General features: G+C 36.1%; 1 protein-coding gene across 1 annotated transcript; it reads left to right on the top strand.

Moving 5' to 3' along the window:
• The first annotated feature begins 4,431 nt into the window (after positions 1–4,431).
• On the top strand, positions 4,432–16,532 carry LOC132558292 (biorientation of chromosomes in cell division protein 1-like 1). Its single transcript, XM_060222836.1, has 7 exons — positions 4,432–4,557; positions 6,023–6,107; positions 6,607–6,823; positions 8,160–8,408; positions 9,091–9,155; positions 9,504–13,115; positions 13,767–16,532. Exons 2-7 carry the CDS (start codon positions 6,024–6,026, stop codon positions 14,070–14,072), a joined length of 4,533 nt encoding a protein of 1,510 aa, XP_060078819.1. The 5' UTR covers positions 4,432–4,557; position 6,023; the 3' UTR covers positions 14,073–16,532.
• The last annotated feature ends 4,975 nt before the right edge of the window (positions 16,533–21,507 follow it).

Here is a 21,507-nt window from a genome sequence, read left to right as displayed (position 1 = left end):
TCAATATCTAAAGGTAATTGATTATCCCCAAAAAGTAATAAATCAATATCAATTATGTGATTAAAACGTAGTATATTTAAGTCATTTAACATATTAAGTCCCTGATTTTGGTAATTTGGACAAACGAAGAAGAAATGATAGTTATCTTCACAGGCAAAGCCACAGGAACACATTGGAGAATTCACGAGATTCACACGGAAAAGATCGTAATTTAAAGAACTGCACGCATGTCTTAATTTTGTATGAATAATATTTAGTTTTCTCTCTCCATAATTGAAATAAGGGGGTGGAGTCATCTCTCTTTGACCAGAAAACAAAGCCTTTTTAAAACGACTAAGTGATGGTTGTAACCTGACCGATAAATCTAATTTATTCCATAAACGAATTGTGGAAGGGATGACCGACAAATTTGTATGTGATAATCTATAATTAGGTAAAGTGAAATTATTTCTATTTCTTAGGCTATACGGGTTAATTTGATCTACAGTTGGTGGCAATAAAACATTTAGAAAAATCGATTTTCTCGACTACGCTGTCATTAATTTATTTTGAACGAGGTCTGTAAAACTGTATTGTTTTTTTAAAGAGGGAAGTTAGCCGATGCTTACAGGTGTACAATTGAAGAAAAAAAATATGAACGTCGTTTTATTAGCTCTTGAAACATCGAGGCCTCCTCATTAAGAGCCATAATTTTGTGTGTTTTTATTATTTTTATTTTTTTAAATTGAAACCCAAAGTTTAATAATAAATTTTGCAATGCTTAGAATTTCACTACATGTTTAATGATCCAAACTGAATTCATAGTACAATAAAACCCTGATAAGTCTAACTCCTTTGGATAATGTTAATAGTTTTAGAGGCATATAAGAAATTGTCGAAAAAAAAAAAACACTTTTTTTAAGACTCGTTTTCTTAAATACCATTAGAAAGGAAAACTTATAAGATACTACATCAATATCAATTAACTAGTGAATGCATTTACAGTAAGAAATATCAATTCAATATCAATCTAATTCCCAGCCCTTTATGTACACTGTGTAATATAGAAAGAAAAACAATCGTTCACTGTCTATGGGAGTGTATAGAGGTACAGACTCTATTGGAGAAATTTGAATCTCTTCTTGATATTCTTCTGATTCCTTTCTGGATAAACAAAGAAACATATTTATTTGGAATTATCCATCCTAATGCTAACACTGTCGATAATGAAATTTTAATTCTCATTAAACACTTATGTTTATATGTCAAGATTTCTACAAAAATCTCTTAATTTAAATGCTCTTATAAATAAGATTACGGATCATTTCCATGTTCAAAAGTACAACATTTCTAGCAAAATCACTATTATGAAAACAAATTTTGAGAATAATTGAAAAAAATGGATGCCCATTTTAGAACTATAGTATGTATGCTAACAAGTCTGTTCCCCATGGCCATGATGGCCTTGACTTTACCAAATTTACTTTAAATTTATTTAATTTCCAGAAAATTAGTGCTATGTTTATTTAATAATGATCATAACCCAACCCCCCCCCTCTCTCTCTCTCTCTCTCTCTCTCTCTCTCTCTGTGTGTGTGTGTTTAGGATACATAATGTTATATATATATATATATATATATATAATAAAATGTATTTATGAGTGAGTATAGGTGTGTGAGGAAATATCTTTGATAAGTGTATGTGATATGATTTTGTACTTGTGTGTGAGAGTATTTTGTTAAGTACATGTAAGTTTGCTATGAGTGTAAGTGGGTGTGAATGTTGATGAGTGAATTTGTGTGCAGGAAGTAGTAGATACATGTGCATGTTGGTAAAAATGATGATGATGATGATGATGATGATGATGATGATGCATGTACATGTGTAAGCCATAGAACACATGTGTGAGAGTGTGTGTGTATGTTTTTGTGTGGATTCTCTTGTATATTGTGTAATATGTAAAAACTTGTCAAAAAAATGAATGAATTAAAAAAAAATCGATGCATAATGAACATAAGTGGTCTTACCATCATATGCACCAACGGAAGCTAGATAACGTTCTGTTTATGCCTCCAGCGTGATGATAGTGAAATGGCGTAACAGGATTCACTCTCACTTAGCCTGCATCTGAAAATTACCTTGTATCACCTAGCCTGCACGGTATATCTCACGCATGAGTGACTTTCAAATATTTTCTTTATGATATTTGACACTTATCATAAAACATGAGATAGTTGATAAATATATTAAAATGTAAAGCAAACGAACCCAAACATACAAATATACATCATGGGCTTCGAATAGATCTATTCTGAGCATACATGTATAATTTTATTTATGAAAGGTTGAATTACCTCAGAAATGAAATATTATTCTAAAAAACAAACAAGATAAAAATATATATTCAACAGTATTTCAAAACACATTTGATTACATGTTTTGATGTGTAGAAAAATAAAACAAAATGATATCCTAATTATATGTGTTCAGACACATGTACATAAAAAAAAAATATGTCCCCCGTTCTTGTGATTCCAATTTCCAATTATTTTTCTTGTTGATTATAGTATGGTGTTGTTGTGTACATAGACAGTGCCATGCAGTAGAAACAATATTTCATTTATCATAAACATCGTCAAATTATTGTGCGTTGTCAATAAATGTGTTTATAAGAAATATTTAAAACTTTAAAATCTGTTTCAATTACCATCTATATTGGTTACATTATGTACAAAATTATTAATTATGAATTCAATGTGTTATGTGAAAAAATCAAATGTTTTATGAAACAAAAGTGTTGTATACACTGGAAGACAAACTTTTCTGAATTGGACTATAGTCTTCTTACCTGTAAATAAGACCTATTGTTTAACACTAACGCCCAGTCTGTCTTAGCCTACGCAGAAAAACGTATTTTTACATAGGTAAACACCAAATGCAGGCTTAACAAGCAGAAACCGAGAAACTACAGCTGAGAAAAGTTGTATCGACAGAGACACGATTACATAAAATATTCACGTGTAATATGGAAATTATTAAACATGTCACTCAAGCGAGTGAAATATCAAATTATTGAACTTGTTTTATAAATTGCATATTATATGGGCACGGGTGAAAGATCCCATTTATCATTTAACCATTTTTTTTCTGAAAAAGAAAAGTTAACACTCGAAATATTTTCACTGCAACACCGCGAGACTTTTTTCGACCCGGGCTGGACGGTTTTTCACTACCTGACGTCACAATAGTGTTATTTCACACGTGTTTTACGATATTTTTATGACATAGTCGTATAGAGATGACACAACAGGTCAGTTTTGTGTTATGTCCTTAGTAATAAAAAGGAAATCCAGGAACTGCTCGAATTTACACTTTTTAAATTTTTTTTTTATCAAAAAGAAGAAGAATATCTGTATACAAATTTAGGGAACATTACGTTCATTAATCTGATCTTGATAGAAGAAAGAAATACATTTAAAGTACAAAGGAAGTCATATAAGGTGAATAGGCAACTACGAAGGTAACTTGTGACTCATAAAACATTCCTTGCATATATTCCATTTTTTTTTTATAATTTTACATGACAAAACTATTAACGCCGGATCTCAGAGTCGTTTTCGTGAGACTGAGACTAAGGCGGAGTCGTGACTAGTATTTAATTTTGGATCAATGAAGCTTATAAAATATATTCCAGTGAAAGAAGAATCCGTAAAATGCCATTTCAGTTTGAAAATAAACTGCAACGAACGTGATTCCTAACATGTTCTGCATTGTGTTAATCTCTTCTCTGTGTGTTTGACTCTTCATGTGACTCCTACGATGGATACACTGAAATTTAGACGTTGGTTATTTTGGGCATGAATGAACTGTATGCATCGTAAAAAAATCTATTTAGCTACGATTTACCTGTATACTTTGAAATTTTAGTGTATGGTTTTGATAGTGTAATATTTTGAAATCAACGAAGAGATGTTTTTAATCTTCTGAAAAAAAATGACGTGACACAGGACAATCAGTCTCGTCAAATCCATTTCCTTGTGGACTTTTGGTATTGTGTGTTTAAAAATTTGGTTATTTCGCAGAACAACAAGCTCAAGATTAACAAAATGATTAACATATAATAATCGTAACTACAAGTACAAAATATATGTATATATATATATGTAAGCAGACCGGAGCACGTACACGTCAGTTTTCGTAGTAGTCTATTTTGCATCGGCGTTTATGCACACGTTTTCATGGACACTGTATAGAATTATATACCAATAAAAAGAAAACTAAAGAAATGATTTAGGAAAATGACATCGCGATTAAAATCTCTATTCTGGCGATTTTATTTCAGAAAAAAAAAATAATCTCGACCGTGTCGATTATGATTACGGAAAGCCGCGAAAGCTCACGATATCCATGCCGTGGTGCATTGTGGGATCGCGGGGAAGCGTGCCGGGTCTGTATGGCCGAAAAATCGAAGCTCACTTTGTAAAAAAGAAAATATTGGACATTTAGGATAAGCATTCTGTTGTTTGTGGCCTGAGATCAATTCCCATAGGTATTAAGTTGACTGACATCACATTCGAGGTAAGTTTTGTTGTCGTAAACTTCAGCAGGGGAAGAAAGACAACGGGCGATAACTAAAATGGCCTGTTTTTCAGTTACTGCCCTTGAAGTAAACAGGGGCGACAATTTATTTAATTTTCGGGTATGAGGGCATGTGTAAGTACTCAGAAATGTTGATCAGTAGTGCCATTCCAGAAACTATTTGATGGATTCTGTTGAAATATGTAATAAACAGGGAAATTTCTCAAAAATCTGTATGCATTATACGTATTTCAAAATGGCGGATTTATGACAAAGTACCTAGTCGGTGCGGCATTCATTATGATCATAATGAAATGTAGGTCGTTCACGATTGGAGTGAGTTCCCCTGGAATGAATTTGATTCCGTTGACATCAGTTATGCTGTACACAAACGTATAGGTAAAGGAGGCACTATACGTGCATTAAAATATTAAGATAAATGTATTCAGATTTATTTCTTTTTTTTTGTCGCAGGTCATAGGTCAAAATGCTAGAGTGTTTAGATCATGTGACTACATGGATTAAGTAGAGCTGACTCGACAATAAAATGTGCATCATTTCCTGCATTATAACGTGTGCAACATTAAACAGTACACAGAGTATGCACGCTAGGAAATTTATGTTCCTTAATATTAAATTTACTTCGATCCATCTTGATATCACGATTGAATTATATGGGTGGATCCCGACCCAACCCAAGTACAAGATTTTGAAATTGATGTCATAATTGAATAAACATGCAACACTCCGAATCTGATTGATTATTGATTGTGTTTCTAAAACTCATCTTTTCATCTGAAGCAATTACTTTTTTTTTTATATATATATGTTTCTAGTTCTCTACTTACAAATAACCTTTACAGGGAAACATATTTCTGATTTCATCTATATAAAATATTTGTATTTGTATAAAATGAAAACTGAAATCTTTTTTTAGAATTAGTATGATTTTAAAAGTTGTAGATAAAGTATATTACATATGCATTAAAACTTTCTTCAATCACACACTAATTGAAACTTATGTCTGGTATGCAATAATCAGGCAATTGCAATGGGGCAGAACTTTATAGATGATACTGGCTAACTTTGATGACTTCCAATAGTTATTGTTTTCAAAATTGTGGAAAAGATTTATGTACATCTTCAAATTGAAGATATGTTTAGTGGATTAAAAGACAAATTTTCATGAATTTCTGCCGATAAGCAATACAGAACCTTTGTATGTGTTAGTCTTTGTTTGTCAAAACTGAAAGTAGTAAGGTAGACAATGTAACAAACAAACCTTTGAGTGTAGAAACTGGTGGATTTGAACATAATTTTTGAAATCACAAGGCAGGCAGGTGGTAATGCAAGTATGCCATTTACGGTCATTGTGCATCTTTAAAATCATATGATTTAACATGTGTCCTGAAACATCGACATCATTCACTAAATAAGTAACTTATCATTTGATGTTCAATTTTAGGATGGATAATCCTGTCCCACCACAGGGGGAGTCTGTTGTAGTGGAGGAACAGGTTATTTCCATGGATCCACCTGCTGACCAAGTTGTAAGATTTCCTTTTGATCTATATTCATTGTACAGATTCATAAACACTTTCATTTTTTTTTTTTTTTTTTTTATAAATGCCATGGCTCTAAGTAAATACATTGTAAACAAAATGACTTATAATATATGATGCATGCAAGTTTTTGAGAGCCAGAAATCACAAGTGAACACAGTTTACCCAACACCAATTTAGAGTAAAAAAGGGTTCTCAGTCCCTAGAGTTTAGACTGAAAAAAGTTTGGATAATTTATGACAAAGTTTCTGTTTTACACTCAATAAAATGGTGAATTTATGACAAGGCTATTCCTTTCCTATTTTATATATTCCTTTTGACAAAATGCAAATAACGACTAGCAATACTTAGATATGGACTCTGTTGATTGTATCCAGGGTATGATATTAATATTTGATCTAGATATATTTGAAGTAAGAATTTCTTGACTATTATTATGTCAAGTGGAAATCTAGAGGAGAAAATACTTATGAATCTATTTTGGTAGCAAACTGAGATAGTGATGGCTGACCCAGTGGAAGAGTCGACCATGGAAGCTGAGCCGGGTGTAGTGATATATCCCTCTGAGAACCTGGCAGCAGATGGTGCTGATCTTGCCCAGTATAGCGAGGTAGAGGCTGTTAGTAGCACAATGCCAGCAGTGATCATGGCTGAGCCTCTTGCCCAGCAGGAAAATGCAACAACACAAGTTGTACATGTTACAGGTAATTTCATGTGTCCTGGTAGAAGGAAGATGTCAGGGAAAATGATAATTGCAGGTTCAAATTATTTTACAGCAAATTGTGTCAAACTTTTGACCTCTTGAGCTGCTTTAAGTAGCTGGCATGTTTATTCATATTTGGTTATTAATTGTCCGGCCTTGCTGTCTAAGAATATTTTCCTATTTACTTCTTTCCTTTACTTTGTGTATAACATGTTTGATCAAGAACTGAATAGTAATTGCTTCAATTAACCTGTATACTTTAAAAGTTTAATTGTTCATCGTCACTAAGGTTATAACCTCAACACCAAATGTTTCTTGTTCATGTGTCATCTCATGACATAAATAGTTGTGATATTGATGAAGAAGGACAATACATCAGCTACCATCAAGTAGGAAATATCAATTGTCACATTTTACTGATGTTTATTACTTTTGTGTGACCTGAATTGCTCAATAATATCTTCCACTACATGGACACTTAACACAGTGATTTCGTGTTCAGTGTATATTGGCACACTTTTATTCCGATTACCGAGGTTGTCTGAGCTGACACTTATGATATTATTTGTTTAATTTGTGTAATACTGTATTGTATATTACTTTGATAAATCTACATATAACTTTGGAACAAATTACTGAAATTATGTATTGTTTTTCTTGTCTTCCAAAAATTAAGAAAAGTACATGTATGTTGGTAAATCAATGACCTAATAAGAATAATGTTTTTGCTTCCCAAAGCTATGATACACAAAATCTCAGAACAAACATTGAAGCTCCTATAACAGTTGAAAACGTATAATTGTAACTTATTGGAGCAATGATTTCTTTATCAGGTAATGTACTGAATGGTTTTAGAAACTGAAAAGATACATGTATGATGTGCACTATTTTTAGGAAGTTTTTATATTTCATTAAAGTGAAACGCACCATACACAAGAACAAGAAGTTCATATATAGGCCAATGCCTTCCCATATTGAAAACAGTTATTGTACAATGCTGTCAAAGTGATAAAGTTTAACCCAGCCAAGTATCAATACTAGGTGGCAAAATTTACTCTCTGGAAAGACTTTATTATTATTTACTGCAGTATTTTTAAAATGCATCAATATATTGTCTTAGAATTCATTGAATGTATACTTTGTAATTTCAGTATCACTTGAACATCTTTAAAAGGTGTTGGCATGGATAGTTGTCTTTGTAATAGAAAATATATCTGTTTAATGGGATATTTTTTATAACAATAATATATTTGTTCGAAACCTTTTGACCTAGATATTTGAATTACTTTTAATTTGCATAAACCTGATTGTGATGTTAGATATTTTATTATTTACAGCTGGAGAAACAGTGGACAGTGCAAGCTATGTAATATCTAACCAGGGTACCCAGCAGGGTCAGTGTGAGGCAGGTCTATCCATGGACAACGTGTCCTATCACATGGAGGCTCTGCCGATGCCTGTTGTTCCTGACATGGTAGAGGAATCTGTAGAGGAGATGGAGGAGGAGGCTGATGTTGTGGAGGGAGATAACTCTGAGGAAGCTGTAGAAGACATTTCTCACATGCAAGTTCTTCATGTAACAGCAGGTATTTAACAGGAAAAAAATTATAGACTGATTAAAATTGATAAAAGTAACAATTTTCATTATTGTATTGGTTAGTCAAATGTTTACATTGTCTATTTCCATTATATATGGAAAGCTGAACATTGATTGCTACAGCCTACCTACATTTGATTTGTAATATATAGATTATGCCTAGTTGTCCTTAGTATTAGATAAATGATAATTTTTATTGTTTGAAAGTTGTTCTCTTGTTGAACAATTCAATAATTAACGCTTTGTCTGGGTATGTGTTTGTTAGGAGATTCAGATATGTTGTATGATTGTAGCATAGACATTAGAACAATTATATATATTGTATTATGAAGAAAAGATGGTGGTTGGGTGTTACCTGCATATATTGATATTAACTGTCCAGTACTTTCCAGGAATAGTGAAAAGCAACTATAATTGTATCTGCTAGCATTTAGTTATATAATTGAAACAAACATTTTTGAAAATCAATGTTTAATATCATATACAAAGCTCTTCATATCATAAGACATTGATTGGTTTATTTCATCCACTTTCTGAATTTGGGCATTGTACAAGTCTTGGAATTTTCTCAACCTTTTGCCAATTGTCATATTAGATCAGGTTTGTGATTTGTAATCAACAATATTTTGTGAGGTTATTACAAAATAAGATGCTTTATGATTGTGTTGTAGATGGACTTCAGGTGATACAGAGTAATGGTGCTGTGGAAGCAGCTGTCCAACAGACAAATGAAGAAGTGAGTCATTCCTATAAGTTTCTATACTTTTTGTTTTAAACATATTTTTACAGATAAAACATATTAATGAAAATAGCTCATCAGCACAGTTATATGTCAGATTAACAATACAGTGAGAGAACTTCAGAAAGCAACAGTAGTAGGTAACTTTGCTAACAAAAGCAACTTAAGAAATGTGATGTTATTATTGTTAGTTAATTCATAGAGCCTCTTCATGTTTCTACCATGTACTATCAGACCACTTGTTGCTTAATTCAAACATTTTGAAAATTGTGATGAAAACATTGGAGACAGGAATGAGAATTGGTCTAATAGTTAGATCTTAATACTGGGTTGAATTTCTTACAGATATTAGCTGCTGAACAAAGGGAAGATGAAGTAGAGGAGGAGATGATGACTGCTGAATCAACTGACCTGACACCTGTAGAATCTTATACTACTGTACAAGAACCTGCAACAAATGTGGTCCCAGTGGAGTCCTATACTACTGAACAAGAACCTGTAACAAATGTGGTCCCAGTGGAGTCCTATACCACTGTACAAGAACCTGCAACAAATGTGGTCCCCGTGGAGTCCTACACTACTGAACAAGAACCTGTAACAAATGTGGTACCAGATGAGTCTTATACCACTGTACAAGAACCTGTAACAAATGTGGTACCAGATGAGTCCTATACCAATGTACAAGAACCTGTAACAAATGTGGTCCCAGTGGAGTCCTATACCACTGTACAAGAACCTGTAACAAATGTGGTCCCAGTGGAGTCCTATACCAATGTACAAGAGGCTGTAACAAATATGACACCAGTAGAGTCCTTTTCATCTGAACAACAACCAGTAACAGAGGCTGTCATTGAACCTGAGACCTATGCCCCCCTTGGAGAGGAACATGTAGAAGAAGCACAACCTGTTCTTTCACAACAAAACACAGATGAAGTGGTAGACTCTGTCCCAGTTACAGCAAAAATAGACGATCCTGAGCAAGAAGAGGAACCAGGAAATATTGTAGAGGAGGAAAAGGAGGTGGAGGAAGTTGAAAATTTAGAGGATGTTGATGAAGAAGATGAACTTATAGAAGAAGGAGATGTGAAGATAATTCAGTTAAACACAGAGAATGCATTGGAAGAGGATGGGGATGACAATGAACCAGATGTGCTTGAAAATGAGGAAGAAAAAATACTTGAAAAGGAAGAAAAAATGCCTCAAGATGAAGATGAAACGAATGAAGATACTCTGTTTGGAAAGAGGGATACTCCAACTGCGTCAGTGATAGATCCAAGTACAGGTGCCACTATAGAAACTCTGAAATGTGATGATGGTGGAACAGTAGACGTAACATACAATGTTGATGATGATGATGATGATGAGGGTGAGGTTGAGCCACTACCAGGACCTGATGATGATGAAGATGAATATGAAGAAGAACCAGAGGAAGAAGAGGAGGAAGTGCAAGATGAAGAACAGGAAGGTGAACAAGAGGAAGAGATCATGGAAGTAGAGGAAGAAGTAGAGCCAGAGGAAGAGGAGGAAATCGAAGAAAAGAAGGTGCCAGCAAAACGTAGGGGACGACCGTCAAAAGTAATGGAGGAAGCTGCAGCTAGTGCTGTCAAATCACGCAGGAAGTCTGCTTCTGCTGTTGACACTCCCGAGATAAATACACCAGGCAGAAGGGGTAGTGTAGAAGTGGAAACACCAGAAGTAAAACGCGGAAGAGGAAGACCCGCCAAGGAAACACCATCTTTAGATACACCAGAATCAAAAAGAGGAAGAGGAAGGCCAGCTAAAACTGTTAAACAGGAAGCGGGTGAAGAAGAAACTCCAGAGCTTCCAAAGAGTGGTCGTAGAGGTAGACCACCAAAAGAGAGTGCTGATACAGTTACAACACCAGAGAAATCTAGAGGAAGAGGACGCCCTTCAAAAGAAGCCAAAACAGAGGAAACTCCAGAAGTTAAAACGCCAGGAAGGAGAGGAAGGCCAAAAAAGAAAGAAGTTGAAGTAGAAGAAGAAGAGGAGGAAGAGGACGAAGAAGTTGAGGAACCAATTTCTATTCCGAGGGGTAGAAAAGGTAAATCACAAGAAGCAGTAACACCAAGTTCAAGTAGTGAACCCAAGAAGAGAGGAAGACCTCGAAAAGAAGAGGAAGACGCTCCTACACCAAAGAGTAGGGGAAGAGGTAGGCCTAAAAAGGAACAGGTTGTTGAGATTGAAGAGGAAGAAGAGGAGGATGAAGATGAAGAAATGGAAGAAGAGGAGGAAGTTGTCGAAGTTAAGAGAAAACGTGGGCGGCCGTCAAAATCTAGTACACCAGTTAGAATAGAAACACCATCAGCTGGAAAAGGAAAATCAAAAGAAACCATCACCAGAAGTAAACTTGCTGAAGAAGAAGATTCTGACAAATCTAAACGGAGGTCAGGTAAAGGAAAACAAGTTGAGGATGAAACTGAAGAAGAGTTAGTAAAATCTCCAGGAAAAAAGGGCAAGGGAAAGAAGAAAGAGGATGAAGACAAAACAAGAAGGACACCTGCTGCAACAGCTACTGTCACTCCTGTCACTAAGAAACGAGGAAGGGGTGCAGATGAAGAATTTCAGGAAGATGAGGAAGAAGAGGGTGTTGTAGTAGCTGAAGTGGAGACACCTGCTAGAAAACGCATGAAAAATAGTGAAAGTGTGCAGACAATGTCTGATGCATCAACAGAGGCCGGTAAAGTCACTTTGCATAGAGTAAAACAGGAGCCTATGGATGATGACAAACAACAATTGAAAATGAAGACAGTCATAGTAAGAGAGGATCAGGGAGACATCTATAGTATTGACCAAATTGATGAGGATGAACCTATGGAATCTTCACTTGCTGGGCCAAATACACCTGTAGCACCTTTTATTGAGGTGGAAACTATTGAAGAATCACCTGGAAAGAGATCAGTTCTGACCCAGACTGATCCAAAACTGAAGAAAAAAAAATTTGGACCGCTCGGTTTAGAAATGGATTTAAATGGAGAGGAAAAGTCTCCACGAAAAAGGAAAAAGAAAGAAGAAGATGTTGGAATGTTTGAAGACCTTGAACCAAAGAGGAGATCTGTTAGGAACACTGAGGAGGCTTTGAATTGTCCCTTCTGTGATAAAGCGTTTATTGGCCTTGTGAAGCACATCAAGGGTAAGCACAGGGACGAGACAGACTATGAGGAAGAAATGAGGAATGCCAAGTGGAGAGAAAAGATAATGAAGGTGTCAACACAAGGTGCTGAAGAAGATGGTGAGCAGTGCCAAGAATGTGGCAAAACCACTAAGAATATCAAACGTCACCAAGAACTTCACCAACAGAACCGCATGCAAATACCTTGCCCAATCTGTGGCAAAGTGGTTCTCAAAACTGGTATGAGCTCCCATATGCGTACTGTGCACTCAGGTCGCCGCCCATACAAGTGTCCACACTGTGATTACTCATCTGCATTCCGTGGAAATCTGAACACCCATATTAAGGGCATGCATCTCCATACTCGCCAATATCTCTGCAATACATGCAAGGCTGCATTCAAGACACTCGGAGCTCTGATCGGTCACACCAAACGTGTTCATGAAGGATGGAAGTCTCCTAACCAGAAGATCTTTATTTGCTCAGTTTGTGAGAAACGCTTCACTAAGAAATATCATGTAGATAGGCACATGTTGATCCACACAGGAGAGAAGCCGCACAAGTGTATAGACTGTGGACGATGCTTCAATAATAAGTCCAATCTTATGTCCCACATTCAACTGGTGCATAAAAAACTGTCACCCTACCAATGTGACATGTGCCAGGAGACTTTCAAGCGCAAGAAGCTCCTGTTGGAGCACATTGGCAAAGTCCATGTCACTGCTGGGGAAGCTGCACAGGCTATCATTCGCAAGTTTGAACTTGAAGAGGACTCTGATGATGAACTTGATGATGAGGATATGGATGAACAGGGTGCAGTTGCACAAGTAAGTACAATTGTTAAAAGGCAATATTATTTAAGCTGATTGCTGATCTGGCATTTTCTCACAATTTGATCTTTTTTGTCAACTGTATTAATTGTATATAGATTTTTTTTGCTGTCAGACTGCTATTTCAATAAGTTATCTACCTATCTGTTTTTATTTTCTCAAGCACATACTTCGCTTTGCATGGAATTTGTCTTTTGAATCTGATCAGTGGAAAAATATTTTACTGGAATAACCCTTTGGTAAAAGACTTTTCGCCTTGACTCATAAGATATGAAAACAATGATAATAGACATGTAGAGATGCTGCTGTAGTCTGAATCATTCCTGGATTCTGTTCCCATTTTTATACTGTCATTGACAAACTTATAACAAAAAGGCACTAGAATGTGGAATTATTTGGATTGAGATGTATAATAAATCTTGTCCTATTAAAATCACAACTGATTTAGATAACACTCTACTGATGTTCCATGATATAAATTGTGAAGTAAATGCAAGTAGATCTTACAAGTGGTGAAATAATACGAGACTTGTTACCAGAGGTATTTTGGTAGGAAACCTCCTTTAAGATGAAAATATACTGGACTAAACATATCAATTTTCTCTATTTCAGACTAACTTTTTGAATTTTGTTTTGATTTTTCTTCAGGTTGAAAATGTGCATCTGGAGGAAGATGGTCAGACGTATGTAACAGTGTCTGGGAATGATGGTGCCTACACGACAGCAGTGGTCAGTGACACAGCTCAACTACTGGCAGGACAGGGACTGACCACACTTCAAACTGAGGGTGGACAGGAGACCATCATCATTGTCCAGACTGCTGATGGTGGGGAAAATGCAACACATGCCATTGTGGACCAGGATGGTACTGTACAGTATGTCATGCAACAGCCCATGGATGCAGGAGCTGATGGTGCGCAGCTGTATGCTCAGATACAGCAGGGCACAGTGTGAAGTCTTTAAGTATTTGATAATTTTTTTTTTTTTTTTTTTTTTACAATTTCAAAGGATCAGTGGTATTAGCACACCATAGACAGTGATGAAGAAGTTGTTTTCCTGTATGATGGTAGTGTTACACAATCACACAAACAATATGATTTTATGTCATTAGTGGATATATGCGAATAATAGGGATTCTAAAATGTTTTTTTTTTTAGAGTCAATACTACAAAAAAAGACAGTTAACATGGACGTGGTATAAAGATGACATATTTATATCATTAGAAGATCTATCAACATATTAATAAGAATTCTAAAATGTACATTTTTTTACTGTCAATACTAAAAAGACAAAAAATCCAATTTTCATATTGATCTGTACTGACAATTAAAATTTGATATGCTCTCAATTTATAATGCTCCTTTAAATTTCCCTTAATTTTATTTAAAATGCTTTTCTTAACTTTGGCATAAAAGGAACTTTAATATCTTTCAGTTCATAATTTTTTTTATTAAAGCCAATCGTGCATGAGGGTTACTAACACCAGGCATATAGAATTATGTAAGATTTTCTTTCTTAGCAATTTTTTATGGTAATTTTTTATTTATGAAAGTTACTCTTTATGAGATTTTTGTAAGCATAGGCCATGAGTACTTTCATTTAGTTTTAATTCAAACATTTGTGTCTCAATTTTTGTTATCTTTCTGAAGATTTGTGAAGTGTGATATCAAACTTTAATTTATATTTACATAACTCTGAAACTGGAAACCTTTCAATTAGTTTTTTATTAGGTGAAATATTTCTGACTGTTTGAATTACTCGTACATGTTGATGAGTATATAATGTACATTATCCATTTTCTGAAATGAAATAACACCAGAATTAAATTGTTCTCAAAGAATTTTTTAGAGTAGGTACATGAATGTAACTGGTAGCTTTGTCAGCTTTGCTGTGAACATTTTTTTTTTTCAAAACCATTCACCACACTCAAGATCTGATAAGCTATTATAGATTTCAAACCAGTGAATTTTAATTATGGTAAACTCTTAGAAAAAAGTTGTGAAAGGCTAACTCTCCATTAGAAATGTTTGTTGGTAGCCAGCTCAATATATTTTTAAGTCAAGATGTCTCAATATATAAGTTAATATTAGCTTTGTTCATTTTTATTTTAAGGAATTCTTATTTATTCATTCAAGATGCTTGTTTCTGTAATGTCATCAGCATCCCATTCCTATCTGATTCATGACAGTGCAGAGTGCAAAAGACCACACTCATCAAATAGTCATTTATGTTGAATAAGTATCATTTTTCTGTTGTCAATATGCTGTAAATCTTAAAGATTATAATAAGTTGTTTTTAATGTTGTTGGAGTCTATGTCCTGTCTAACAGCTTCAGCACTAAAACTGACTTTCAATATGAAGGATTGTGTGTTAAGCATTAAAAGCAGCTTCAGAAAGTTTTGAAAGATGTTGGAAATTGTGGGGAAAATGAGTATCTGTTGTTTTGGTGATACCCAAGATATCTTTCCAGGGTACAGGTCTTCAAAGCATATCAAGACCTTCATCACAATACAGATTCTCTCTGCTTCTGTCACTGATTTAGATTTTTAGTACTTTTACATGTCCAAGTCAAATTAGAAAAGTCTGGTGTTAGTTGTTTAGAATGCTATATAAATGTAATGTGTTTCCCATTCGAAATATACGGAGATGGCTGGGTGGAAAGCACACAATTGAGTAGTGTTGTATTAAGTGTGTTTCTTGTCAAGCTTGACGTAGTGACTTGATGTGTTGTATATATGGTAACATAAATCGTTGAGCTGTGAAAGGTGGATGAAATGTTTTTGTGGAGATTGAAGAATGAGGAAAGATTTTGTAGAATGTCGAAAACGAATGAGATTTTAACAAGATAAGCTGACATTCTGAAATATATATATCCAGATTTTAAGAGAACCCTTTTGTCAAATGAAAAGATTTTATAACAACAGATTAATTCACACACCCTTGTAAAGAACAAAGATTGTTGAGGACGAAGCTGCTTATTTTACATTACGTTGTATTTGCACAATGTTGTACAGTGAATTAGAAAATTTGAAGTCTCTTTGGCATATATATTGTTATTGTTAAGCTTGCATGTGTGGAAACTTTAAAATATTGTTGGCATGCAGTGTCGTACAAAAACTGTAGCACGGTGTCAGGAAGTAAACAGATGTGGAAAAGAAAGATTATGATAGTGAGTTGTGATTTTGACAAAGTGTATCGTGAGACTACAGGCATTTACATCCGATGTGAGAACAGGGCCTGGTTTCATATCTTTATTTTAAATTTCAAGATGTTTCTGCAGCAAACTTTTCCCTTTGGGGAAAATTGAAATTCAGAAAAGAAAGGATGTGAAATAGAATCAGGGCCTGCAGAATGTGGGTTTTCTCTTGATGTATGCAACTAATATGCATGGAAATAAAGATGAAAGAACTAGATAGTATTGTTTTGTCTTGAGCTCACCTGGCCTAGATTCCTCAAATCATTGGTTTTATACCAGTATGTGTAGTATGTTGAAACACTGAAAACGTCTTTCAGGTTGAAGACTTTTTTTTTCGTTGCCACCATGATCTGATAGTTCATGTATGTGCATCAAAAATTTAACTGGACATATTATGGCATGGCATTGTCAGTCTGACGCCATTTTTTTTTCTTTTTCGTCTGTCCAGAGACCTACTCCCACAGGTTTCAATCGATCTTCTACAAACTTGGTAGGCCGAAACACCTTGACATCAGGTATTTCCCCGAGTGACGGTTGGATTCGACTGTATTTGGCAGAGTTACTGCCCCTTGTCATCATAAAAGTTAATCTTATGCGGAGACTACAATTTTTTTCCAAATTAAGTAGGCCTAATCATCTGCATTTGGAAGGATTACTGCTCCTTGTTTTTATGTTGTGAAATGAAGTTTCATACATTATGAAGGTGGACTTGCTGAAACAGTTTCCCCATTTTTCTTGGCCCTTCGTCCACCTTTCCTTAAAAAACTCGTGTAAACGCTATTTGTTGGAAAGTGCACGAGGCATCCTCAAATTGTAATGTAGATTTCGCCGTGTCCGTAGCTGTGGAAATTGCCGTTGTGAAGTTCATTCCCGAAGTCCGTATCTGTTGATTTTGGTTGCAATCGTTACAACAAATGTCTACATATGGATGTTGACAAATTAGCCATTTTTTAATTATTTTCTTATGCTTTCTTATAAATGCCCTGTCCCTCAGGCCCCTGGGAATAGGGGGATGGGCTGTATGAAATCATAATTTTGGTTAATCTTCGGCCAGGGAAGGTTTCTGCAAAATTTCATTGAAATTGGATCAGTGGTTTTTGAGGAGAAGTCGAAAGTGTCGATTTGTTTACGGACGCATAATGCCGGATGAAGGATATTAGATTATTGGTATAAGAAATAGTTCAGACTTGGTTAGAATAATGAATGAAGGGTGACGGCTTGATGGTATGCCCACTTTCATCCTGACTGACCCACAGGGGCTGATCGGCGGGGCCAAAAGGGGTCAAATTGACTTAAATTTCAAAATTTTTAAACTTTATATAAAGATTTTTCTTAATGATCCAACCACATACATAAGATTAATTCACCTTTCAATATAACAACGAAAAGAAGAGAATCTCTTGCATTCATTTTACCACACCGGAATCATTTAATTCACTTAATCGGAATTAATTTTTTAAACTGTCTGAAAAAGATCACAATCAATTTAATTGCCATAATCCCACCCACCACACACGCACACACACAAATTGGTTTATAGGAAGATAAGGGATGCCTAATATTGCCGTATGTATTTATTGTCATGACAACCATTCAAGCGCAGATAGTGGCCTCTGATTGAAAATTAACTATGTCCCCCATTTTCACCAAATCTGGTTTATTGGAGCATTAGTGGGTGCCAAAAATCGCTTTGTATGTTTTATTGTCATGTAAACTACACTGAGGCAAACTTTGACTTCTTATTGGTTGACATTGCGATATTGTCTGATTTTACTTCATTGTCTATATAGATATATTAGGGAATGCGGGGGTATTAGTTATCCTTAGGATGACCGTTCTAGTTTCACTTGAAACTAAATCAACTATAGTCTAATGGTAATGATGTTTCTATTGAACTTTTTGAAGTCTAATTCGGGGCTTTGCACCGAGTTTTTTTACGTATGTAAATGTGGGATTGGAAGTTCCGTACTCCTTTACGGGTGTAGTGGTGGAATTTCAGTTCATTGTTATTGTCACAAAAGAAATTAGTCTGTTCCTTGTTCCTTGGAAAACTAAGGAAAGAAGAGCAGGATTTTCTGGAATTTATTACGTAATTGCTATTGTGTCACAGTATGAAAGGACCGAACTTCCCATTTTATAGCGTCACCAAACTGAAATAACAAAACCTCGTAGAAAGATCCTCCACTTGGTCATATTTACGAACAACGAGCTAACAAGGCACGTTCGGGGATTTCTCTGGAACATCTAGTGAGTAACCATGAATACTTTGCGCGTGTCTTTCGCAACACCGTAATGCGTTCAGGGTCCGTGTTGTACTGTACTGAAGGAAGGAAAGTCATTTTGATATCTTGTAAACCATGTCCGTCCGACAACTGTGTGATGACTAGGCAACCAGTGAGATGTCTCGGAGAATCTCCGACAGTTACAGTCATTTTACGACGGAGAGTGTATTTGGTAGCGTACCATCCTGGATAAGGAAACCGTCGGCAGACCCAATCTCTTAGTCTACATGAGGTCTTTTATACGACTTCAGGGACGCGTTGTTGTAGTGAGCAGTCGAAACAGACCATGTGTGCGAGTTATGGATTAATTTCTACATAGTACACAGAGAAAGTTGCCACCGTTTCCTGTGGGATACCGAATGCTATTGAAATTTGGCCAGTGTTATTACATTATTTGTTTACAATAGTTTTGTCTGGAATGGTGTATTATCTTGTCACAATAAAGATCATGCCTGTAGGTCGTTTACTGCAGAAATTACTTTTTTTTTTATTTCTTCTTGATATCTTATCACTTGATCACTTCGAGGGGAAAAAAGAAAAGAGAGAAAATAAAAGCATTTGCGACCGAAGGCATAATGCCTTGCTTTCTACAACTAAATTGGCCTGTCTCTCAGCAGGGACGACGAGTTTGTTGAAATGCATTATCATGGAAAATAGTTTGTGATACGATAACCTACCAAAATACATTCAATGTGTGTATATATAAACAAACGAAAATAAAAAAAAAACAGATAAACAACTGATTCAGAATTAAAGTAAATAACAGCCTCCATCCCGACCATCCTATCATATAGTGATACAAAACTTGATTCCGATATCCGTATCAATATTTCTGATACGTAAGTTACAAGTCAGTTCATATATCACAGCACACACATTGAAAACATGTCTGCATTGTTACGATCTTTATGTGGAACCCTTACTCCCTACTTTTTTCTAATTCCAATTGAAGACAACTTACGTCTTATGCTTTAGGTAATGGGAAACTTCCGTCCCTGGTCGATGTTTGGCGGCTAGAAGTATATGTAGTATAATTTTGAAAAAAAAAAACTAAGCTAGCAAAATTAATTTTGGTATTAAGTATATTTTAAACGTCAAAAAATATTGATTGATTAGTTATGATGGACATGCGCAATAGGAGGAACGTGATGACCATTGTCTTTTTACCTGTTTGACCAAGAACTTGATCTCTGGTCGACTTTGTTAAAGGCAAGTACGCACATTTGAAAGCTTTCCAATGCGCATCATGTCTTATAGTCATATGACACACAACTGTATACACATACCAGAAAGCTTCCATGACCTTTGACTCTTTCGAGACTCTACAGGTCTCAGACTAGGTATCAAATATACCAGGAAACGAACAATCTGCCAAATGTATTTGCGTGTCGTATTTTGGAAGGTTTAATACTGGTGTGTAACCGTATCATTTTTGTATTTATGACTGCAGTATGAACATGCATAGCTATAAAACTGTTTGACAGAGTTCGACCAGTATCGTTTTATTGTTGGGTCGCCAACAACTGTCAGGATGAATTGTATACACTCGGAACTAGGACGTCTAAAACCTTAAACAACACGACACGAATTGATCGATTCTCCAACAACGGAAAAGCATTTTATCATTAGTCTAGGGACTGTGTGCATTTGTATCTCATGCTTCCAAGCAACGAACCATTCGTTGTCTTTGTCCTGAAGGCCCAAGGTCATTTGCAAATAGCTACGAACCATTGTCGTTGTTTGTCAAGAATATTGTTGGGAAGTTGATGTCAATAACTTGCCTAACAGTGCAATGTCGATATAACACAATGTGATTCAATATAAGTTGAATAAAGTTAGCAACATATTTATCTGTAAGGTTTCGGAACTGCAAGTTCAACTATAGGGGAACATAGCGACACTTCAGCAGAAAGGTATAGCGGGACCACTACCTGTCGGAGTATAGCAGGACCACTACCTGTCAGTGTATAACGGGACCACTACCTGTAAGTGTATAGCGGGACCACTACCTGTCAGAGTATAGCGGGACCACTACCTGTCTGAGTATAGCGGGACCACAACCTGTCGGAGTACAGCCGGACCACTTCCTGTCGTAGTATAGCTGGACCACAACCTGTCGGAGAATAGCGGGACAACAACCTGTCGGAGTATAGCGGGACCACTACCTGTCGTAGTATAGCGGGACCACTTCCTGCCGTAGTATAGCGGGACGACAACATGTCGGAGTAAAGCGGGACCACAACCTGTCGGAGTATAGCTGGACAACAACCTGTCGGAGTATAGCGGGACAACAACCTGTCGGAGTATAGCGGGACCACAACCTGTCGGAATATAGCTGGACCACAACCTGTCGGAGTATAGCGAGGCAACAACCTGTCGGAGTATAGCGGGACCACAACCTGTCGGAATATAGCTGGACCACAACCTGTCGGAGTGTAGCGGGACCACTACCAGTCTGAGTATAGCGGGACCACTACATGTCTGAATATAGTGGGACCACAACCAGTCGGAGTATAGCTGGACAACAACCTGTCGGAGTATAGCGGGACAACAACCTGTCGGAGTATAGCGGGACCACAACCTGTCGGAATATAGCTGGACCACAACCTGTCGGAGTATAGCGAGACAACAACCTGTCTGAGTATAGCGGGACCACAACCTGTCGGAATATAGCTGGACCACAACCTGTCGGAGTGTAGCGGGACCACTACCAGTCTGAGTATAGCGGGACCACTACATGTCTGAATATAGTGGGACCACAACCTGTCGGAGTATAGCGGGACCACTACATGTCTGAGTATAGCGGGACCACAACCTGTCGGAGTATAGCGGGACCACAACCTGTCGGAATATAGCTGGACCACAACCTGTCGGAGTATAGCGGGACCACTACCAGTCTGAGTATAGCGG

The sequence above is a fragment of the Ylistrum balloti genome, unplaced genomic scaffold (genome assembly GCF_031769215.1).
Source record: "Ylistrum balloti isolate Yb309-2 unplaced genomic scaffold, AGI_CSIRO_Ybal_v1 Utg370780, whole genome shotgun sequence".
Taxonomy (NCBI): Eukaryota; Metazoa; Mollusca; class Bivalvia; order Pectinida; family Pectinidae; genus Ylistrum; species Ylistrum balloti.
Note: the sequence above shows the minus strand (reverse complement) of the source record. Positions and strands in the feature narration are given on the sequence as shown.